Source organism: Pleurodeles waltl, chromosome 1_2 (genome assembly GCF_031143425.1).
Source record: "Pleurodeles waltl isolate 20211129_DDA chromosome 1_2, aPleWal1.hap1.20221129, whole genome shotgun sequence".
NCBI classification, from domain to species: domain Eukaryota; kingdom Metazoa; phylum Chordata; class Amphibia; order Caudata; family Salamandridae; genus Pleurodeles; species Pleurodeles waltl.
The window spans coordinates 469,621,981-469,647,484 of NC_090437.1; the positions used below are offsets into that span (position 1 = coordinate 469,621,981).

At 42.0% G+C, this 25,504-nt stretch overlaps 1 protein-coding gene across 1 annotated transcript in view; it reads left to right on the plus strand.

Moving 5' to 3' along the window:
• The window catches only part of MUSK (muscle associated receptor tyrosine kinase), a 595,710-nt gene that overhangs the window by 55,818 nt on the left and 514,388 nt on the right, over window positions 1-25,504 (plus strand). The window contains exon 2 of the mRNA XM_069240929.1: window positions 12,031-12,157. Within this exon, the coding sequence (XP_069097030.1) occupies window positions 12,031-12,157 (127 nt within the window). The remainder of the gene's footprint in view (window positions 1-12,030; window positions 12,158-25,504) is intronic.

Genomic DNA, 25,504 nt, shown 5'->3' on the forward strand with positions numbered 1-25,504 from the left:
CCTGGTTACACGTTTGTAAAAGATGTCAATCACATTATCGGGTGGTAAAGATGGAGTAAATTTGGATGTTGGCTTAAGGCCACTGTCAGTACAACAAATGTGGATCTATATCTAGATCAGCTAGGATCTCCATAAATGGAGGTAGTACTAGTAGTATGTTCCAAGGCCAACAGTATCTGTATATCCTTAACATCTTTAATAGTCAAATCACTGTGTGTTTCAGTGTTAGGAATAGGAGAGACTGTTGCCTTTTTCTCCTGAAAAAATGTAAACAATTTAAATTTCCGAACAAATTTGAATAGATTAACATGGATATCAGAGAAATCCGGTAGTGAAGTAGGCACAAAACTCATGCCTTTGCTCAATCTTTATTTGCTGTGTATTGAGTATCATGTTAGATAGATTTATAATAGAAGGCTGTGGGTTGTGACTTAGATCCTCAGATTGCGCGCAACCAACCTCGTTGTTACACCCTCCCTTCCTTTCTCTATTTCTTTTGTTCTTCTTTTTGCCTCTTCTAGTTCTCTTGTGTAGAATTCCTGTCCTATGCGTGGTAGTTTTTGCCCCTTGCGATATCTCTCTACAGGGAGTGCAGAATTATTAGGCAAGTAGTATTTTTGAGGATTAATTTTATTATTGAACAACAACCATGTTCTCAATGAACCCAAAAAACTCATTAATATCAAAGCTGAATATTTTTGGAAGTAGTTTGTAGTTTGTTTTTAGTTTTAGCTATGTTAGGGGGATATCTGTGTGTGCAGGTGACTATTACTGTGCATAATTATTAGGCAACTTAACAAAAAAATATATATACCCATTTCAATTATTTATTATTACCAGTGAAACCAATATAACATCTCAACATTCACAAATATACATTTCTGACATTCAAAAACAAAACAAAAACAAATCAGTGACCAATATAGCCACCTTTCTTTGCAAGGACACTCAAAAGCCTGCCATCCATGGATTCTGTCAGTGTTTTGATCTGTTCACCATCAACATTGCGTGCAGCAGCAACCACAGCCTCCCAGACACTGTTCAGAGAGGTGTACTGTTTTCCCTCCTTGTAAATCTCACATTTGATGATGGACCACAGGTTCTCAATGGGGTTCAGATCAGGTGAACAAGGAGGCCATGTCATTAGATTTCCTTCTTTTATACCCTTTCTTGCCAGCCAAGCTGTGGAGTACTTGGACGCGTGTGATGGAGCATTGTCCTGCATGAAAATCATGTTTTTCTTGAAGGATGCAGACTTCTTCCTGTACCACTGCTTGAAGAAGGTGTCTTCCAGGAACTGGCAGTAGGACTGGGAGTTGAGCTTGACTCCATCCTCAACCCGAAAAGGCCCCACAAGCTCATCTTTGATGATACCAGCCCAAACCAGTACTCCACCTCCACCTTGCTGGCGTCTGAGTCGGACTGGAGCTCTCTGCCCTTTACCAATCCAGCCACGGGCCCATCCATCTGGCCCATCAAGACTCACTCTCATTTCATCAGTCCATAAAACCTTAGAAAAATCAGTCTTGAGATATTTCTTGGCCCAGTCTTGACGTTTCAGCTTGTGTGTCTTGTTCAGTGGTGGTCGTCTTTCAGCCTTTCTTACCTTGGCCATGTCTCTGAGTATTGCACACCTTGTGCTTTTGGGCACTCCAGTGATGTTGCAGCTCTGAAATATGGCCAAACTGGTGGCAAGTGGCATCGTGGCAGCTGCACGCTTGACTTTTCTCAGTTCATGGGCAGTTATTTTGCGCCTTGGTTTTTCCATACGCTTCTTGCGACCCTGTTGACTATTTTGAATGAAACGCTTGATTGTTCGATGATCACGCTTCAGAAGCTTTGCAATTTTAAGAGTGCTGCATCCCTCTGCAAGATATCTCACTATTTTTGACTTTTCTGAGCCTGTCAAGTCCTTCTTTTGACCCATTTTGCCAAAGGAAAGGAAGTTGCCTAATAATTATGCACACCTGATATAGGGTGTTGATGTCATTAGACCACACCCCTTCTCATTACAGAGATGCACATCACCTAATATGCTTAATTGGTAGTAGGCTTTCGATCCTATACAGCTTGGAGTAAGACAACATGCATAAAGAGGATGATGTGGTCAAAATACTCATTTGCCTAATAATTCTGCACTCCCTGTAGTTCTAATATTAAAGGTGATTTTATAGTAACAGCACTAGATTGCTGTTGATCTGTACTATTCGCATCCTCACTTATAATGCTTGAATTACTAGATAAATCTATCACTCATGGAGACAGTGGATATTGAATCAGTATTTAGTCTCTGGTTGGTGTCTTCCAGTTGATCAACTTTTATATTGTCAAATTTGCTTGAATATGTGAACACCCTACCACTCTTATAATCATTTGCATCCCTTTTTAATTTGTGTAACTTTTCCTTAATGTACTGTTGGTGTTTCTGAAGACCCCCCTTAAATGCTGTATAGTTTTTTCAATTACTTTCAAGAGGTTAGTGTCCTAATCCCAAATTTCCAAAATTTGAATTTCCTGAAGGAGTTTTTCCTTCTTACATTTGGCATCCCTAATCAGGATGACCATCATTCCAAAAGAAGATGTAATTAGCAGTTGTTCCCATTCTTTGAGGAGCTCAGGACTCAGATCCACAAAGGAGGGAAAAAGAACCACACGTTCCCTCCTCAGTATTTGTTTATTCTCTATGTACTTTTGTAGTATAGTGTAGTCCCACCATCTGGACAGTTCTTGTTTTTTTCAAGCATTCCAACCTGACAAATTTCATTTTTAAAACTTCCGTATTGGTGCTAGTTTTGCTTGTTGGAGCTCCCGCTTGTACATTAGTGTTAGAGTTCCTCCAATAAGATAACCCTGTTATCATCAAATGTGGTCATTTCAAAACCCCCGTGTTATACACGGCTAGTGAGAATGATACAAATTATGATACATACTTACCTCTTGGTGTCTATGTAAGCTATTTATTATACTTTTGTCTCCATTCAGACTTAGCATGGTCACATTTATTACTTGAACTGCAACACATTACATATTTGGACAATCTCCAACTTACTTGCTGCGGCATGGTTTGAATATTGGGATCATTGCAGCATTCCTGATACTTTTGAACATACACATACCTTGTTATTCTTTTTGTTTTTAATATATCCCTTTACTTTGTTTCGGTTCTCGTGTAAGGGTCACATCTCTATGTACATAAGATTTCATGCTCTGGGGCATTTTATTATGCGAGTGGTTAGTGGCTGGTTGTTTGGGGACAATAGAGGGTCCTAGTCACCTGTGGAGATTGCACCTATAATAGCGTACTGTACAATCTCTCTATATCTCTTCAAGACATATTGAGTGTGATTCTTGCTTGCTTGATTCCTATACATGCATGTTTTTTTTTTTGGGGGGGGAGTACTCTGTACCGTTACTTTGGAGGCTTGCTTCGTTTACGTCACTTTTAGGGCTCTCAGTTTGAGTTTTTGGACACTAATGTTACTTCGGATTACTATGATAACTAGATTCCCTGTTTTTTTGTATATAGTCTTGATCATATGTTTTTTCTTGTACGTTCAACTTACAGCCTTGAGAAAGTCATATTGGCGAAACACATGTCGGCTGTTCTATCATTGGACTGCCTGTTTTTCTATGGAATCTACTTTGCTTTGGATGAATAACATTTCTATCATGTTGATGTTGAACTTTATTTGACTCAGCATATCGAGGAACAGACTTCTAGGATTTACATAGTGTGCCTTGGTATACTAAGCAATGGATTGATATGAGTTGATTGAGTCTCAATTGACACAATTGCACCTGAAGTGGTTGAGTGTTATACCAGTTTGGCACCCTTGGCAGTATTATCTGCGATCAATGGACAATGGACTTTCTACTTTATGTACACACAGGAAGTGTGAACCAAGAGCATAGCCCTTTTGTGTTTGTATCGTATTCACTGACACTCAGGCAGTTACTCACACACCCACTAATGTATCCATAGATAGACTCATAAATCTTCTAACTCAGTCACTCACAGAACCACATACTAAGCCATAGATGCACTCAGACCCAGGCACTTCACACTACAGCTACTTACAGAACCACTCACTCAAACATAGAACTTGTTAAAACACAAAACCCCACCCACTCAGTAAAACAACTACTAACACAACTAATCACCCAACTTTACAGGCACTCACACAACCACTCACATACAAATTAAGACACTCATAGTAACTTATGCAGTACGTTAGTACATATCTTAGGCTCTCATCAAAGTTTTGAACACACACAGACAGGCTGGAAGATGTCATCAGTGATGTCATTTGAGATGTCATCAGCGATGTCACTGACTATCATGAGTGATGTAATATGTGAGGTCATAAGCAGTTCATTGCAGGGGCGTAAGTTAGCTCAGTTAAATATAACTGCTGAATCTCTATGGTTTTGTACTAGTACAAACTGAGCCTAACTAGAACGTCCCTGTAACCTTTGTTTTTTCAATGAATTTCAGTTTTTTTAACCTTTCTTTTCAGGGAGTGTGTGTGTGTGTGTGTGTGTATATATATATATATATATATATATATATATGTATACTGTATATACAAGCATTGCTAACTACCCCACATATTACATCACTCATGACATCTTTGATAACATCATTAATAACATCACTGCAACATTTGCAATAAAATTATTAATGAGAAAACTGTGCATGATGAGGGCATGAGTTATAGTTGAGGTTTTGTCTGTAAAATGGTGAGGGCTCGAGCTATAGTTACCTTAGGGCACAAGTTGTAGTTACTTGAGACCTATTACTACTGATTTTTTTGTTCTTTGTAAAATCTGAACCCAACTATAACATTCCTGTAATCTTTGTTTTATTTGATTGAATTTCTAATGTGTTTTTTAATTCTATTTCCTAACTATAATGATACCTTAACTGTTTATTTTTCATTGAATGTCTACGTTTTGTTACATTTATTTCCTAACTATAACATCCCTGTAAACTTTTGTTTTTTTTAATATACATTGTACCACAATCTAACCCTTAAATTCAGTTTACGAATATACACTTTCATACATTTATAAATAGATTTTATTCACATTCATTCCTATTATATATTTTAAAACTATAGCAGCTCACAGGTCAGCACAGCAGCAGTAAGTCCATGGCGGTTCCTGGTGAGTCCCTCCAGCAGCATTATGTCCGGTTCCAGATAAGTTCCAAAGTGTCTCCCCACTGTGGGGAAAATTCCCCTATACTTATCCTCAGTTTCTACTGTGTGTTACAAAGGAAGGGGAGAGGAGGTTCGAACTAGTTACAAATGGTTTGGGAGTGCCCCTTCTCTCCTCCAGCACAGGCTCCAAACATCAGTTGGGGGTAAACAACCCTATTACAGGTCTCTGTAGCAGAAAACTGCACACACAGGCCCTGCGCTAGCAGGCCTGAGACAGGTATGAAAGGCTACTTCAGTGGGTGGCGCAAGCAGCGCTGCAGGCCCACCCGTAGCATTTAATTTATAGGACCTGGGTATAGAGATACCACTGTACAAGGAACATATAGGTAAATTAAATATGCCAATTAGGTAAAAGCCAATCATACCAACTTTAGGTGGGAGAGCACCTGCACTTTAGCACTGATCAGCAGTGATAAAGTGCTCAGAGTCCTAGAGCCAACAGCAAGAGGTCGGAAAAAATAGGAGGAAGGAGGCAAAAAGTCAGGGGATGAACCTGCCACAAGGGCCAGGTCCAACACACGTCATACCACCCAACAGCCTTGCTAATTATAGATATGAATCTTTCTATTAAAGTCCTGGCTGCACACCTTAATGAGGTACTTCTTGCTCTGGTACGCCCCTAACAGCGCAGATTCATTCAGAAATGGCAGAAGCATAATATTTGGACAGCCATTCATCTGATCAAGAAGGCCTTTCTAAAAAAGACACATACAATCCTTCTCTCTTTAGATGCAGAGAAGGTCTTCGACCTAGTGGACTGTTCCTTCATGCATCTTATGCTACAGAAAATGGGCTTAGGTCCCAGATTCTTTGGAATGGTCATCTCAAAATATGCAAACCCAACTGCAGGAGTCTGCTTGATTAGGCACACTTGACCAACTTCCCACTTAAGGGGGTCACCAGGCAGGGTTCTCCATTACCCTTCCTCCTGTTTGCCCTCTTTATCGAGCATTTGGCTTGTCTAATTTGGCAAATGGACTTGTGGCAGGAATTATATTTGGGATATGGTATAGTAAGATTTCCTTGCACACCAATGATGTGTTCCTGACACTGGGCTTCCCAGGCACCTCTCTATCTATAGTCATAGACATACATAAGTCCTTCGAGCTGGTGTTACAAAATCAACTTTGATAAGTCTGAGTCATTGAATTTGACTTTTTAGGTTGAGGAGGTGGCAAGATTATGCTCCCTATTTTCCTTTCGGTGTGCAAAGAAATCCATTAAGCATCTTTGGATTAGAAATCTAAAAACCCTGGAAAACTGTCTCTCACCAACTACCCCTTTTGTTGACAACAGTAAAGAGGGGTCTGGCTTCCCGAGGACATTTAATGTTTTCATGGCTTTGCAGGATGAAAGCAATAAAGATGAGAATCCCCCACACCTTCTTTATATGTCTCAGATACTCTGGACATGGTTGGATAGAGCTTACCTGAAGCAAATCCCAAAAAAGTTGCTGAGCTTTGTCTGGAGGTGAAAAGCCACAAGGATTTCTTCTAATTGCTCATCCAGCCAAGAGAGGTGAGAGGCCTAGCAGCACCCACTATCCCCCATTAGGATACAGCTGCTTAATTGATGGTGGTGGTGGAATGGTGCAGGTTAGAGTCTGAAAAAAGTTGGTGACAGATGGATCGCAATATAGGCCAAAGACCCCATTGGGACCTGGTCTGTGTGGATAAACCACATAGAAAACGAACTCATTCGTTAACACACCAATGAACACTACATTGAAAATCTGAGACATGTACATAGCATTGCAGGCTTGGTGTTGTACCAGTCTCCCTACACTCTCATACATTATAATGCGACATTTGTCACCGCCCAGGAGGGTTAGGCATTTCATAACTGATGGGGAGGAGGGAGGAAAGCTGGCTGCTGGATGATTTCAGACATATAGGAGAATGCCATTCCTAAAAGAGCACTGCAATGTAAGCAATTTTTAACCTCTCAAACCCTGAGTGGTTTCCCTATGTCCAGATTCAAGACTGGATAACAAACACCCCTTTGCTAGGGGTCTATCATATAAAATACCTAATTTGAAATTATTTTTCCCAAATTGTTAGGCACCAGGGGTACTACCTCTAACCTGTATCACATGCTATTAACACATGATACGCCGCTGGTGCAGAAACACATTCAAGAGTGGGAACCCCATTTAGGAAAGTAATTCACACTGAAACATTGGGAAAAGGTAGGTAGGGGTATACAGTTTTACTTCCGATTTGACCCTACAAGGTGTGGTACTATTGACACTACACCTCCCACAGACTTCATCCATGTACCACAATGCATCCCCCAGATGTTAGAAGGTCTTCGGGACACTGAGGGGGTTGCACTGCACATTTGGTGGTATTTTATGGGTAGGAGTGTCGAAACTGCTTAAGGGCATATTGGGTTATCCTTGTCATTGGAGATGATTCTTTTGGGCCTACGACCAACAGATCTTGAAGGCTGTGGCAAATAATGAGCGACATATAGTGCTGCATTGTTTGGGGGCCAACAAATTGCTTATAGCGCACAAGTCGAGGTGGACTGATTGCCTCCCCCCCCACTCACTAGGTAGTATCATCTGATTCATCCTTGCTGTGGAGAGGCTGATAAGCAACATGAATGGTACTCACCCACTGTGTGAAGCCAAATGGAAATCATTATAGGCCAAGCTGAATGGAGGCCCTTCTAATTCAGTCCTTTCTTAGCAATGGAGAGTACTGGGTCTATTTAATTGATTTGGATGACCGGTCTTCTTTCTCTTCATGTTTTAAGTGATTAGCCGAAATCTGGTGTATGATTTTCAGGACACTCAGGATGGTGAGTTGTTGGGTAGGATGTTTACCCTTCTGAAGCTGGGGTTTGCAGAAGGGTGATGGCAGGATAAGTGGGGAGGTAAAGAAGTTTCGGGCTCATAATCTGATGTGTGCCTTGTACTGCTTCATTTATGTGGTAACTGTAACTCCTATTTGCTAACACTTGGTCAGATTGTATTGATTTTGGATGAATTGATTGGGCAGTCGTCTCTGGCTACTTAGCATCTGAAACTCCAATAAAAAAAATTGACCCCAAAAAAGTGACTTATACAGTTGTTTTTCACCTTGGGGTTCTGTGTGACATCATGGACAACATGGGCAAAGCTAGTTTGAATTGTCTGATTCATGTCACTCAAAACCCCACAGTGAAAAAGATCCTCACAATTCACTGTTAACCTTCTGTAATTCTATATGTTATGCATGGCTCTTGTAGAGATCCACTAGTGTGAGTAACTGGATTCAACTCAAGGAACTCACTGCTATGACATAGCAACAGGTGAAATAAAATGCTGTTACCCACTATTGCTGCATCATAATGAAATTCCAAGCAGTTCCAGCTGGGCTCTCTCAGAGCCTAACAGAGTCAGGGGCAGCAGGTAATCTTTGAAAGTGGTGGGGTGAGCGAAGTGCCCCACCAGTTCCCAAAAAACAAATAAAACAACCCCTCCCTCCAAAAGCCCAAAATAAAACAACTAGCATCATTAACACAAACTAAATCACTATACTGGCATGCATTACAAATTAAAATAAATGGTACTTACCCATGGGATGCACATCCTCCTCTGTGTTCTTCTGTAGTCTGTGGCATGAGTCAAGGAGATCCCCTAACCAATCCAGATACTGCTCTCATGCTATTAACCAGCATGATAGTAGTGCCAGGATTGGATGGAACGGGTTAAGCTGTCTAAGATAGCTCTGGTTCGGGAGCTTCAACGTACCCATGTCAGGCTGGCTGTCACAAGACAGCCAGACAAACTGACATATGCCCATTGGAGTGTCTAGCCAGCCTCTGATCCAGTCCTCCATGCTGACAGTCTGCAGCAGAGGATAAGCCCCACATTACTCTGCTCTGGGGCAGGCTGCAGTGCTCATCGGTAAAAAATCAAATGGTAATGAAATCCTTTCATTGCCATTTAATTATTCACATTTGCTCTGCACGGCTCCCATTGGGTTGGGGGTTGATGCTCTTCCTCCCTCATAAAGAAGCACTACTGGTCAGAGCACCAGTGGACAGCAGGGAGCACAGCTTTTGCAACAGAGGGAAGGGAAAGCACAGTGATCGGAATGATTAGCAGGAGGCAATGTGCATGTGTGTGTGTGTGTGTGTGTGTGTGTGTGTGTATATATATATGTGGAGATATATATATATATATTTTTTACACTGAAAAAACAAAGATTACAGGGACGTTATAATTAGTCTCACATTTTAAATGTACCAAACCATATAAATTTACCAGTTATAGGTGGTTATCTCAAGTACCTATAACTTGTCCCCTAATGTAAGTATAACTTGCGCCCACGATTTTCCGATGTGTTCTTTGGTTTCTGGATATTCTTGGTGGAAATGTTTAACTGAAAGAAGCTAAACGCTTCAGAATACAACTAACTTGCAAAGGAGGAAATAATAATGTTGATGGGTGTACTTTGATGTATTTGCTTTCTGTGACAATAATAAGATAACATGGTGAATCAGTTTTCTGAGCAGGGGATGGAAGCCCTAATAAAGGAACAGGCAAGTGGTCCCAGCGACCACAGCGATGGACTGTTTGCAGAGCAGCCCCTATCTTAAGCAACTTTGCAAAGTGTGCCAAATAGATACCTCCCCTGTAGGTCCAACCCAGTGAGGCATACACCTGCACACACCTTACTCAAGGATGGGCAAGGAACTCAGGGGGAACTCAATGGAGCGTTTCAGGGGAAGGAAGCTTCCTCGCTATTTATGCAGGTAAAAAGGTCTGTACCGCTCAACAAAAATCCACTGCCACCACTGTTTGGCAGCTCATAGGGAAGAAGGTACACGTTGGATGTTCCCACTTTCAATAGATACAAGCTCTGCCTTCACATATCTAAAGGTAAAGCACCTAAATTGGACTCCGAGACTGTCAGTCACTCAAAATAAATACAAGGCATTACTCTAAATTATTGCTAGAACATTCACTCTTACATGCAAAGCTGCAGACGTGGTACTTGACAAATAATCTAAATAAATAAAAATTCTCTCACCTCTTGACAGCCCAAATTTTCCCATGGAATTGCACTTAGACAAATTAAGAGTATTTGTTTTCTCATTGGTGTGCTTTTAACAGAGGGGGTGAACACTATTTCCAAATGACATTACTCCTCGAAATCTGAATGTGTAGTTGCCATTAAATTATACTAGGTTTCTTGCCAGCCAATAGACTCAGCTTTGTATCTTATTTAAATCTGATTCCAAAATCCAAATTTAAGTGCTGGACATCCTAAGACTCGCCCCATCCAAGCATGAGCTTTGCAGAGTTTAGTTTAGTTTAGTTATATACATTTATAGAGCGCGTAGCTACCCTAGGGCATCCCAGCGCTAAAGGTACAGGAAGATCCAGAGAAACATGAAAAGGCACACTAGTGACTAAAAAGGATGTTTTTCAATTTCTTCCTGAAAAGAGATTCAGGAGGTAAGGCATTCCAAAAATGGGCAACCTTGATAGAGAAGGAGTTTCCACCCCATGATCTGTGGACGCGGGGTATATAAATCTGCCGAGCTAGAGAAGATCTGAGGTGTTTCCGAGGGGCTGAATAAAAATGTGTTTCCTGAGGAAAAAAAGGTCCTTTGTTGTGTAAGGCTCTGTGAGTGATGCACATGGATTTAAAGTGTATGCGCTGTTTGACCGGCAGCCAGAGGAGGGCTCCAAGAGCTGGCTTAGCAGATAGATATCTAGGGCAGTTCGTAAGGAGCCTAGCATCTCGATTGTGGTTGCTCGTTTGGGAAGAGGAATCTAAAACTAGAATATTAATACCTGGGTTGTGGAACTGCTCCGTGGGCCTGATCACAGCACCTTTCATTCCAGAACTCTCCCTCGAAACAAAACCCATGTTTAGGATTTTGGAAATAAAGGCTACTATTAGGGTTCGCCAAGCAGTCTGGCCTAGATATGAATTTATCTATCATAATTTTTCAGGAGTTATTTAATTCTCTGAACCAGTCTCCCAAAACTTCGACCAGATCCTTTTAACGATCACTGGAGACCATATTTTCCAAGGGGCAATAAGGGCAGTCACCCAGATTGAAGTGGGGTCACCAGGAAAGCCGATCATGCAGAAACGGAGCCAGCTTTAGCGCTGGTGGCCCTCGGTGTGACAATCTGTTTTGACGTCCCCACATGACCTCCTCATCTGATTCCTTCACTGCCACCTTGCAAAAGTGCCCCACATGTCTTCATAACCCTTCTCTCACATACATTTCATTTGTTTTAAAGCACTGTTAAAGGCTGGCTTTACTAATCCACTCAGTTATCAATTTAAAATACAGATCTGTTCTTTGTAGCAGACATACTAACCCTCTGCACTACTTTATGGCGAGTGTACACTGCCACTAGACAAAATATCTGATGCTCTCTTGCAGGAACATTAATCACAAGAGTTATCTTGACATGGTGATTGCTGTCTGAAAGTTAGATGCACAAGGTACTGTGCAGCAGGGGCCTTTAAATCTTACTTTTCTGCTGAACAGTGTCACCCCCATTCCTCCCCTCCCCCGGGCAGCCCTAGGTCAGTGCCCAGTGCGGCTGCACCAGTCTCACCATCCTAAAGCTGGTCCTGCCCAGAAATACCATCAGTGACTGCACCATCTAGTGGGGAACCCTTCCTTACTTGTGAGTTAATGAAATGAGCGTGTAGACCGGCGGCGGATCATGTGTATTTACCAGAATGCAATGGAGAACTATTGGTAAAATGCCAGCAGTGTGCGCCCTCTCCCTGCATCATTTAGAATAAGTCTAATGCAATGCCTTTCTCCTGATCTTTTCTTGTAGCCCCCTTGATCACTACTCCCCTTGAAACCCTGGATGCCTTGGTTGAAGAGGTAGCCACCTTCATGTGTGTCGTGGATTCCAACCCAGAGCCAGAGATCACCTGGACACGCAATAGCATTCCGATCAGGTATGTGGCAACTAACACATTTGCAGCAGTGGCATTTAAAGAAAGATACTTTACTTCTGTGTAAGGAACGGCAGTGTCATGTTGTTTAAACCAAATTACATTAAATTCTTTACTCTTTACATTTCTTCCTCCTGACACAGTGACAGTCTTTATAATTGCTGATTAAAAGCCAGTTACGTTTATTAGTCCTTTTAAATACAAAACTCTATATGGTGTCAAATAACCCATTTTGGTACATTTTGTAGCCCTTTTTATGAATATGTGAAGTCTATTTAAACTTTAAAATCCAGACCATATCATTCAGTCTTTCTCTGTTTCAATCTGTCTCAGTCTTTGTATTTTTTGTGTGTCACCGATGCTTTTCTTTTCGCGCTCTGCTCTCTCTCCGTTCAATTGGATTCAATTGAATTCAGTGACACTTAAGGTGGGTCTAGGTATTGTTGAAACTTTTCAAATTCACACCTGTTCGAAGGGATCTCAACAATGTTATGTATGAGTTCTATGACTCACTGCTACTATCACATGCATAAAAGGTTTCGGCTGCCGCATTGATATTTTCTCCTATCAAGTCTGTGTTTAGGATTTTTCATTGAGGGCCGACAGTTTGCTGGGTTATCATTCCTGTAAAGAAGGTTATAGGATTAAATATCCCCATTCCTGCCTGTATCTGTGGTTCTCGGTATGATAGGTCTTTGTGTTCAGGGATAGAACATGTTGATACTTGGTTTGTGGTTAATTATTTCTCTGTAGAGGAGTGTCTCAGTTTGTGGTCGATGGAGTTGATGTCTTCAAAAAAGCCCTCAACAAGGTGAATTGGAGACACCACAATAGAAATTGAATTGACTCTGTATTGGAATTCACATTTTGGGTATCTGAAAAACAACCTCGGTGCCCCAACCCCTTTTTATGAGCAACTCCGTTCCTTTAATTTAAAGTACAGCCACCAGACACGTTTTCGTCAGTTCTTTTCTTTACTGCATTTTACTTACAGAGGATAATGAATATGCATTGAAAGAACTGAAATCTGTGTAGATTTTCATGCATGCACCTGGATAATTTTGTACAGCCCACTACACTCCGAATCTACATAAACTGTAGGAGGAATATAAACTGAGTACATATCCAACTTTTTAAAACATATTTGTGAATAAGGCCTGAAATGTGCACCTTCTGCAATTATTTTAATACTGATATCACATTGAAGGAAGAATCCGGGTCCTCCATTACTACCAAGCAGAGGCCATCAGTTAGGCCCCAATTGTTCGAATCCTAGAGGTCTGTACCATAAAACACATCATGGCAGTTTCATGCTAAATACTATTATGGACATAAAAAAAAGGTAGACCTGACAAAGTTCAAAGAGCTGTATGACTGAAAATATCATGGCAAAAATATTGAGGACCGAAAGATACTGAAGGAAAGTTCATACAGGTAAGTATAGCTTTATTAATAACTCCACAACTACAGACCTTCAAGATATACCTATCGTGAAGGTATATATATATATGTGAAGTTCAGTATAGTAAACCTATGTTTACCCATCTAAACATACCTTCACAATATATAGGTTCTTCATATTATTGCCTCGATATTTGGCCCAACGATATTCTATTGCCGATTTTATTCTAGTGTTATGCCCGTTAAGCTTGCTGACAATCTGAAGCTTAAATCTATGAAAGATATAGGTTTATGTGCCCATGCCTAATTTTAATCCGCCAGTTTGTAGGTATTTACGAAGTGCAAAACGCACGTTAACATTTCCTGTGGCCACTACCATGCCCGCTCCCCTCTTGTGGGATGGACATTCCAAGACTTAGTGGGAGTGTGTATGTTTAGTGATTTTTGTGTATCTTCTGAAAGATATAAATTAAACCTTACAAGAAAATCTACCAGAAGCAGATTTACAACTTTAAAAATGTCTGTTAATAGAGATGTATGCTTTAGTGATAAAAAAGTGCGGTAATGGAATTACAACGCCCACAAATACTTATGGATTGTTCAAGTATCTGTTTTTTGTTGAAACACTATATTTTGTATAAAATGAATAGTCTTAACAACTTTACGGTTTTACCAGTAAAATATTTTTAAAGGAAAGTCTGTTGGCCAATGTTCTCTGTTAGGAGTGAACTTCTTTCCCCACGCCAGTTGAGAATGACTGGATGGAAAGCTTCATCACTCTGCTCTCTCAGGGAAAGCAGATGAAGGACAAAAAAAACTGACAGGCATGTCTTTTTAACATAAGGAATAAATATTATTCTTTCCCTAACTTTCCCACGATGAGTTCTGGAATTGTTTTCAATTTCATTTTATGTTTTCTCCTGTGCTCTGACCTGGCCACCCAAAGTGTTTGCTTTTTGTTGTTGAGGGATCTTAAATATGGTGTCTTTGGAAATTTGCTTTGAAGCGTAGATTATGTGTGAGGCAGAATATTGGCCGGCACCGGTGAACTGCTTGGATGCCAGCAGGCGGTAATACAATAAAAGCTACTGTTAGCAAATTGTTCACACAGTCTATTGCCAGACCACACTGAACTTGCCCTAGTTTACCTCACTGGGCCTATATACAGCCAAAAAATGAAACATGAGTTGAGGCCTTATTATGCAGTTTTAAATAAATGGACTTGGTGAGCACATTAGCTTCAACGATGCTCAAAAATGTAGGTAGCGATACTATTGGGATACTCACGAGAACAAAGAAATATTCACCAAAAAATACCTGGATTGTAGAAAAAATACCATTCCAATTTGAAAATATCAAAACTCAGTTAATATCTTTGCCCATATAACAAGGACCTGCTTGATTAGGACAGCCTAACTCGGGTCGGTGTCTTTCAGGCAGGTTTCTGTTTATCCTTCTAATCCTTTTTCGTGCTTTTTTTGACACACGCATGGCTTTTAGATATAGATACACAGAATCATCCTTTTATGTTGAATATTACGGAAGTTGTTATAGTTGCCAATATATTCGCCATATCGCTCAGTATTGCCTAGTTGTCAGTTTTCTGCTTCTGCATGCTTTCAGTGTTTTACTTTTCTGCACTTTTCAAGATGGAGACAGTATCCAGACTTATCAGAACATGTATACATGGAAAGATAGAAGTTTGTCACCGACCTCTGATCCCCAAGGCAAACGTAGCAATAAGTTTCACTTTAAAGAAATTTAGAAGCTGGGTGGTGAAACTTGAGATCAAGTCCACAGTTGTGTGCATTTGTTGGTGTTTATGTATCTGCGTGTGCATTCATGTGATCATGGACTCTCTGGAGGCACACGTGTGCTTGCAGCATGTACTGTATGTATGGCAGTTTGTGTAGATACTCTTTTTTTTTATACCTGCAGCCTCTGAAGCAGCACTGTTCTACTACTGTGGTATTTGTCCGCTAGTGCATTGAATGTGGGATAGGACTAGTAGCTCCATTAATGCCAGACTCCTAATCTCTTTTATCCCAGGATGCTCGATAAGCCTTCTCCTATTTTCTCCAGCCACAATGGAAATGTTGTTTACAACTTCTCTACAGTGCTTACCATGTGGTGTCTTCAGATCAGCTGAGGTTTTTCCATTTTCTCTGTGGTAGCTATTGTAGCAGATACACTTGCAGACAGAAATATGTTGGTAAGGGTAATTCAATATTTCGATGTGTGCTGACGTAAAATTAACAATCTTTGATCCTGTAGTCAGTAAGCATGATTTCTTTGTTGTATTTTGAGCTGGCTCTATCTGAGACAGAATGGTTACCTTTAAATTCACCAGAAGTAGGGACCATGGCAGGTTCTCTTCTCTCGGTCTGAATAGAGAAATTCCCCTTTAACTGGTAATAGGTAAATGGATTGGTGTGCTGGTCAGACAATCTAGTTGATCTAAGCATAGGCACGGCTCTGATGGTTTGGGATTTGACCAGAGATGCCCGTACACAACAAAATAAGCAATGCATATTTGCTTAGGCAGAAGAACTCGTATTTCATCCATACCTAAGATCGACCAGGAAGTCATAATATTAGTGATGCCAGCCCATATGTATTTTGAGTGTCTCCAGCAAACAATTCCCATTGGCGTTATGAGTTTTCTGAGCTACACACTAAGATTCTTTATTGCGCCTTGAGATGACTGGCACTTGATAAATCTATATGATAGCACATAATCTTACCACTTCATCATGGTATATTTCTATGTTAAATTTTAATATAATACATACTTTGAATTTGTTTGTTTAGTCTCACACTACACTTGCAAGTCTCGGGTAAAGCTTGAGCATGACCATGGGTGTCAATTGTGCGTTTTCAGGTGTAGCATGTGTGACCCCTGACTTGTGGTGTTGTGCTACAGTCTCAAATTGTAAGTCACTTTTGTAATCACTGTATAATGCTGCCCAGGTTTCACTCAGTGGTGCTTCAATTGTATAAGAAAATGTCCAGTGATGTTGGAGGTTTGCAAAGTGATGTAACGCGATCAGGCAGTCCCAGCCAGTCTATCGGGTGATTTACAGGCATATGAGTTCACATAGATTTTTGTTTTTAAATACTACCAGCCATACAGTCATGTGATGCAAATTAATAAAACAGTAACATTTGGCAAGGCTTTATTATGTCCCAGGAAAGTAGTGTCAGTGGACTGGACCTTTATGGGGATGGAGGTGTTCGTCAAGCTCACAGGTGTCACGTTTGGGCACCAGAACTCCAAAAATCAATGCTATTGTGGATGTAGCATCTTTATCAATGTTCATATGCCTGGCTATTAGAACTGCCAATGACCCTGTTCAGTGATTCATGAACTGCATGGGAACAAGGTTTCTGCATGAGGCAGCAGTGCCTATGTTGGCTCAAATCCTTCTACTCTAAATGTGAGTAGCAATTCGCCTCATATCCTACCTGATCTATCTCAGTGCCTAGCGGGCTCACCCAGTGATGCTCACTGTTACCTGCATTAGTCTTTTTGTGCTTGCTTCAACTAATAATAATTGAAAAAAGCTTCTTCGTGCTGCGCTGAATAAGTTCAGTTGCATATCCAGGCATGTGGACTGATTCCCAAAATGTGTGCACTTAAACATCATTTGTAAGTTGTAAGTCATTCAGATGCAGGGGTTTTGGGAGAGTAGCCCTGTCAATAGGATGAATTCACACAGAAATGTTACGTGTATGGTAGAATTTCTTTCTGAGCAAAAATACCATGAAGTGTGATGTTTTGGTTGGTCATGAGTGGGTCCAGTAGGAAAATGAGGGAACACCCGCAATTCAGCATTCATGTGCCCCAACAGTTTTCAGGTACTTTACTACCAAAAATATGCCTATACCTGTTAGAAATGGGGTCTTTGGTTGGCAGTCAGGTCACCTCCTCTCCAAGCAAGGACCCTCACTCTAGTCAGGGTAAAAGAGAATCACCCTCAGCTAAACCCTGCTTACCCCCTTGGTAGCTTGGCACGAGCAGTAGGCTTAACTTCAAAGTGCTAGGTGTAAAGTATTTGTACCAACACACACAGTAACATAATGAAAACACTACAAAATAACACAACACAACACAAGATTAGAAACTAGAGAATATTCAGCTAAACAAAACAAGACCAAAATGACAAAAATCCACAATACACAAGTCAAGTTATCAATTAAAAGGCAAAAAGAGTCTTCATGTAGTTTAATACACACACTAACACTTTTAGAGTGAAAATATACCTTGGGTGTGTCAAAAATAACCCCGCACGGGACGAGTGTGCATCAAAAAAGGATTGCGATGCGCTGATTTCACTCACGAGCGAGACCTTGCGTCATTTCTCCTTTTGTCGGGTCGGGCTCGCCGTTTCTTCTCTCCACAGGAGACCGATGCATCGATCCGGTCAGTACTCTCGGGTCCCGGCAGGCCTTGCGTTGTTTTTACACACCCAGCGATACTTGTGTCGGAAATCCAGCCGCACGATGATCCGTAAACCACGCAGCACGGGTATCTCACCAGCCTCTGTAAGCAATGCTGCACATCGTTTCTCCAGCTCCGTGCATTGATTCTTCAGTTGCTTTACAGGCGAGCATCGATTTTCAGCCGCGAAGCCGGCGGCGCGTCAATTTCCCAGCCGCAGATCGGAGTTGCGTCAATCTTTTTCTCTGCACGGCATTCTGTGCGTGGATTTCTTCCTCTTATGCTGCCAGCTTCTCCTTTCTGGGTCCCAGGAACTGGATGGGCACCACAGGGCAGAGTAGGAGTCTCTCCAGAGACCCCAGGTGCTGGCATAGAGAAGTCTTTGCTGACCCTGAGACGTCAAACAGGAGGCAAGCTCTAAATCAAGCCCTTGGAGATCTTCACAAGATGGAAGGCACACAAAGTCCAGTCTTTGCCCTCTTAATTTGGCAGAAGCAGCAACTGCAGGATAGCTCCACAAAACACAGTTACAGGCATGGCAGCTCTTTTTCCTCTGCTCTTCTCCAGGCAGAAGTGTTCTAAAGTCTGTGGTTTTGGGTGCCCTTCTTATACCCATTTTCTCATTTGAAGTAGGCCTACTTCAAAGCAAAGTCTCTCTTGATTGTGAAATCCTGCCTTGCCCAGGCCAGGCCCCAGACAATCACCAGGGTGTTGCATTGTGTGAGGACAGGCACAGCTCTTTCAGGTGTAAGTGACCACCCTCCCCTACTCCTAGCACAGACGGCTCATCAAGAAATGCAGACTACACCCCAGCTCCCTTTGTGTCACTGTCTGACAGTTGGGCTGGTTGCACCTCACACTAAACTGTCCCAGACAGGGAATCCACAAACAGGCAGAGTCACAGATTGGTTTAAGCAAGAAAATGCCCACTTTCTAAAAGTGGCATTTTCAAACACACAATCTTAAAATCAACTTTACTAAAAGATGTATTTTTAAATTGTGAGCTCAGAGACACCAAACGCCACATATCCATCCGCTCCCAAAGGGAATCTACACTTTAATCAGATTTAAAGGTAGCCCCCATGTTAACCTACGAGAGGGACAGGCCTTGCAACAGTGAAAAACGAATTTAGCAATATTTCACTGTCAGGATATATAAAACACATTGCTATATGTCCTACCTTAACCATACACTGCACCGTGCCCTCGGGGACACCTAGGGCCTACCTTAGGGGTGTCTTACATGTAAGAAAAGGGAAGGTTTAGGCCTGGCAAGTGGGTACACTTGCCAAGTCGAATTTACAGTTAAAACTGCACACAGGCACTACAGTGGCAGGTCTGAGACATGATTATGTGGGTGGCACAACCAGTGCTGCAGGCCCACTAGTAGAATTTGGTTTACAGGCCCTGGGCATCTCTAGTGCACTGCACAAGGGATTTACTAATACATCAAATATACCAATCATGGATAAACCAATTACATACATATTTTGTAAAGGAGCACTTGCACTTTAGCATTGGTTAGCAGAGCAACACAAACAGCAAAATCAGAGTCCAGAAACACATCAACAAGCTGGGAAACCGAGGCAAAAAGTTAAGGGAGACCACGCCAAGGTTGAACAGTCTAACAATACCCCTCTCATTGCCTGAAGTACACGCATTTATAAATTCCTGAAAAATCAGAAATTAACAGCAATTTATATATTTAAGTTGAAAAAATGATGTAGTGAAGTTACTGGTTAACAAATGTTTGTGCATTATAGTGATTTACATCTGCAAAACTCCATGTAAGATTTTTAGTTAGATGACTGAATAATAGCAGACACAAAGAGACCCTGGCTTTTCTCCAGCATTTTCTTAGATGCTCTTGGAAGGGATCACTGCCTTTTCTGGCGCAGCCAAGTAAAGTAAAAATAGAGGTCCTACAAAGGCCATGAGGTGTCAGCTCAGGGCAGTATGTCTCGGCGTGCAGTCTGAATTAAAGCAGTAACTCATTTTGGTCCTGTCAGTTCCATGATTTATAGTTTCAGCGGTCTCATACTTCTTGAATTGATGTGCATGGGTGTGGTGGCTGCAAGAGTGAATAGGTATTGAGCAACACCAAGTGGTATGTGCCAGTCATGGCAGATGATGAGAGGTGACAGAGGAAAGCAAAAGGCTTAGACAGATGTGAAAAGAAATGTGAGGAGATCTGGGGGTGAGATTTGAGGGAGGGGAGGGACAGCAGTGTGAGACGGGTACTGTATTACAGGTCTGAAAATCCTTGTGTGCAAAGGGAGTGCAAGTCGCAGAATAAATGCAATTTTCCACATATGGTTAACCTTTTTTATATTTTTATTTTTATTGAGCAGGATTGTACAGGATTATGTCAAGAAATTGATTTAATACATTATGAGGCAATAAGAAGAAAATAATTCATCATACAGACATAACTATAAATTAAAAACAAAGATTGTGCAAAATTCGCATTGGGACAGTCGAAAAGCAGATACCATAGATCTGATGAGGAATCAAATTTTTAGTAACCAGGATATAAATGCCAAAGTGCCATGAAATCCAATTAAAATTAAAACATTGCATCTTAAATCCTAATTTTACACAATACGTGAAATACCAGTATATATACAGCTTCATTCCATCCCTAGTTCTGAAGCTGAAACATCATACCATTTCTCCCAATTTTACTGAAAGAAAAACACAACACAAAATGAAACAACAAAATCAAGATACTACATGGCTATCATGCTATATCAGGCCATACTTAAAAACCTTCGGCTAAGGTATAGCTTAAAAAAAAACACATCCTGCAGCATTTTAAAGTACGGGGGAAGGGCATAGCCATCAATCCATCCCAAACAGTGCTACTAAAAGAGAACGGGACCCATCTTTTCAATAAATCAAGATAGTGGCAAGAGGCATTCCATCTCTTTAAACCCCTACCCACCTTGAATACACCTCCTCAAACTTCCTTGTTCTAAGCATTTTATTTGGCCAGTCTTGGCATGTTGGAACTCCATCAGTTTCATTCTCCATAGCCCGCTCCTTGATTTGACAAAAGTGGAGCACAAATAAACACTGTCCTAATTTCCCAATTGTAGAGCACTAGCTCTGCTGGAGTCTATCTCAACCTGGAGACCCAGACTGAGAGCGGGAAACTGCTACTCCCAAAAATGCCCCAGCATGTGACAAGTGTAAACTATATATATATATATATATATATATATATATATATATATATATATATATATCAATCCCCTGCTGTTTACATAGATGGCAAAAAGTCTTGACCGATGGAAACAATCTATGAAGGGGTGTATAGTAAACCATCCATTGGGATGAAAACAGCATCCTTTTAAAATTTGCCGCTCTTTATGACTTAGAGCCCACTAACAATATAGTCTGCCAGTCCTCTTCCGAGAGATGACATTGTGTAGTTGACTAGATTTTCTCCCAAAATTGTGTTGCATGCTGCTGCACCCCCTGATTATGTAGTAGCCTATACCAATTGCTGGTGCCCAGAAGCTTGGACCTCAAAAGCAAGCATATCGCAGGATGTGTTTTGACTAGATTCTTGACAACAGCCCTAAAGAAATATATAATCTGTTAATAGCCTAGAAAAGATTGTTTGCAGTGATCAGCACACCAAGCACTAAATTCTTGCCATGTAATGTATTTACCCCCTAAAAGAAAGTGCCTCAACTCCTTAAATCCACAAGAATTCCAGTATCTGATGTCAGGAATGAGGAATTGACAATTCAGAATAATAGCACTCCTGTAATGTAAGGTACATGCAACCTGATGGAATAGGATTAAACCAATATACTGCTGACAGTAGGACCCTTAGGTCCTACAGAACCTTGTATCTGGTCTTTTTCGTAAATTTCACAGCCCTAAAAAAACTTCCTGCATCATTTTGTCTGAGAGAAAAATCAACCATCCCCCTTCCATCTAGAGCTCTTGCCAAAACAACTTAAAAGGCCTCCTCAAATTATGTTCAACATAGAGAAGGGTCAACCCATTCTGAGCAATATCCAATTGAAGTACTGAATATTTTACCCATCCAAATAAAATGTCTAAAAAGTAATTCAATATAGCTAACATAACTTGTGCTAACTTTAATGGGGACATTCAAGGAGAGAAAAAGAAGCAAAGATAGAATGGACATTTTAAAGAGAGCTAGCCTGCCAACCAATATCAGAGGAAGAAAGTGCCCCTTTGTCAAGTAGCCCCCTAACTTTCTTCTAAATAACTACACAATGCAGTTGAAATAGCTGGGAGTAGTTATTTGCCCCACATAGCGTATCAGGCTTTGGGAACGAGCTTACGGCTGCACAGAAACAGGAATGTTCTTAGCTGAATTATTAAAGAGAAGCAGCTCACTTTTATTTAATTAATTTTATAGACCCTAATCCTATTGAAGTGCTCAAACTTGCCTAACACCCTCCGGACATCCTCCTTACCTGGCTTCAAATGCAGAATGGTGTCATCTGCGAACATCTTTAACTTAGCCATGCCTGACACAGGGGCCTCAATTGTTTCATTGCCCTAAATCCTGGCCACCATAGGCTCCATGAAGAAGGTAAATAAGATCGGGGACATAGGACCAAACCTTCCCTTTTAGTACATGTAAGGCACCCCAAAGGCAGGCCCTAGTTATCCTCAATGGCAGTGTGCAGTGTATGTTAAAGGTAGGACATGTATTGATGTGTTTTTCATGTCCTAACAGTGAAATACTGCCAAATTCGTTTTTTCACTGTTGTAAGGCCTCTGTCTCTCATAGGTTAACAAGGGGGCAGCATTTAATATCCTTAAAGTTTTCCCTTTGAGAGCAGATAGGAATGTGGCGTTTGGGGTCTCTGAACTCACAATTTAAAAATACATATTTTAGTGAAGTTGGTTTTTAGATAGTTAGTTTGAAAATGCCACTTTTAGAAAGTGGGCATTTTCTTGCTTAAACCAGTCTGTGCTTCTGCCTACTTGTGTATTCCCTGTCTTGGTCAGACTCAGTTGGGCTGGTCTGAATTCCCTCTGGACAGTGACACAAAGGGATCTGTGATGTAGCCTGCATATCCTGATGAGGCATCTGGGCTACAGTGGAGGAAGGAGTGGTCACTTACACCTGAAAGAGCTGTGCCTGCCCTCACACAATGCAGTCTCCGACACCGTGGCGTGTGTCTGGGGCCAGGCCTAGGCAAGGCAGGATCTTGTGAACAATATAGACTTTCTTTTGAAGGTGGTCTACTTCAAAGGTTGAAAAGGGTATAAATGTTGGACCCACAACCCCAGACTTCTAGAATCCTTCTGGATCAAGAGGAACCTTTGCCAAGGAAAGAGCTGGAGGAAGAGTACTGCCCATTTGCTGTGTTGCCTTGCTGGGTTGGCCAGCAGTTGCTGCTTCTGCCTTAAAATAAAAAAAAAAAGGTGAATTTTGCTGTGTATCCTGCTTGGGAAAGCTCTCCAAGGGCTTGGGGTAGAGATTGCCTCTTGTTGGAAGTCTCAGGGGTATCAAAGACTTCAGTTTCATCTGTCTACAGTACTGGGAACTGTGTGTTTTGTGCTGTACAGGAAGTAAAACCACTGCGACGCCACCAATGACGCCGCTGGCCTGCACCGTGACCTGCCAACGCCGCATGGAGCCTCACTGCCCCGCTTCGCACTGCAACCCTGGTCTCACTGACGCCACCACTGATGCAGCCATCTGACGCCACCACCGAGCCACTGCTTTCACCATAACCTATGGACCCGCACTCCAGCATCGCCTTGCTCACACTGCAGCCTGGGCTTCCCCGACACCCCTGCTGACACTAGAGCCGCTGCCTGCGCCGCGGCTTGTGGACACCACTCGTGAGGTACACTGAGCGCCATCCCATCCTGCACCACAGCCCCGGCCCACCGACGCCAGAACCATCGACTCCACTGTTGTCACTAGGTGTCGCTGTCTGCACTGCGACCCATGGACCACACGGAGCCTGTCCTGCTCCGCACCACCAACTTGGGCCTACAGACGACAGCACTTCAGCAACAACGCCTGCACTGTGACCTGGTGACACCGCACGTCACAATGCCCTGCTTCACACCGCTGCCCTGGCCTCACCGACACTGCTGGACACCATCACCGAGCCACTGCGTGCACTGTGACCTGTGGGCACGGCACGTCGCATCGTCCCACTTTGCACCACAGCCCTGATGCCATCCATGCCAATCCTCCTGAGTTCATCAGCCTGGAATTCGATCAGCAAACATGTGTGACTTCAAGGGCCTGACGACCCCCGCACTGACCTACGGAACCGGTGCCAGCAACAGCGCACTCCGGATCTCATCGTGAGGATCACAATGCCCTACATTTCCAGGGTACTGTTTGCTGGTCTTTGCGACGCCACAGTCGGCCTGAACTGTTGGATTGGTTGTTCACAACGCTGTGATAGCCCCCAGATGGACCTATCGACTTCAAGGAACTGTATATGAAAAATTCATATCTCTATCACTGTATGTTAGATTTTTCTCATTTTGGTCTTATGTTACACAGATAAATATTGTCTATTTGTCTAAAACTGGTGTGGTGTCCTTTTGTAGTGTTTTCACTGTATTACTGTGTGTTGTGTGCAAATGCTTTACCCAATGCTTCTGAGATAAGCCTGACTGCTCTTGCCAAGCTACTAAGGGGATGAACAGGGGTTATCTGACCTGGGTATCTCCCTTATCCTGACTAGCCCTCCTTGAAGCAATGCAGAGTTCTTTGGACTGTTGTTCCAATGTGCAACAGGAGCAGCACTTCAGTGTGTAGTCCCCTGGATTGCAGACCAGGGTTCCAGCAGCAGATCTGCACTGCAGTGCAGATCAGCCACTTTTTTTTTACTTAATCATCTAGGGGGACAGTCAGTGGGCATACCAGAGGTATGACAACTTCCTCCAAAGTGTCCCATAAAGCACTGCACTCGAAGTTTAGTTTAGTTTTTTGAATTTATAGAGCTCATAGTTACCCAAGGGCATCCCAGCGCTAACAGCAGCAGAAATCACATACAGGAGGGAAAACAAAAGTTAGTTACAAAAAAGAATAGTTTACATTTTTTTCCTAAAGAGTCGCTCTGAGGATTCATGGCGGAGCTCCGAGGGAAGGGCATTCCAGAGACGGGCAGCCTTACTCGAGAAGGAGTTGCTACCCCAGGCTCTCTTAGACCGAAAAATATGGACATACCTAAGAGAGGAAGACCGTAGGCTCCTAGATGGGGTATATAGGAAAATCCATTGGACCCCTACCATGTAGGGCCCTGTGAACAATACAAAGTGATTTAAAGTGAATCCGCTCCTTGATGGGGAGCCAGTGGAGAGTAGAAATAGCCGGTTTGGTAGAAGAATATTTTGGTAATTGAATAAGAAGCCTGGATGCTGCATTTTGCACTCTCTGCAGCTTCTTTATTACGTAAAGCGGAGAGCTAAGGAACAAGGAGTTTCCGTAGACAAGCCGGGAAAGAATTAAAGCTTGGATAAGAATTCTTCTGGCGGTGGGA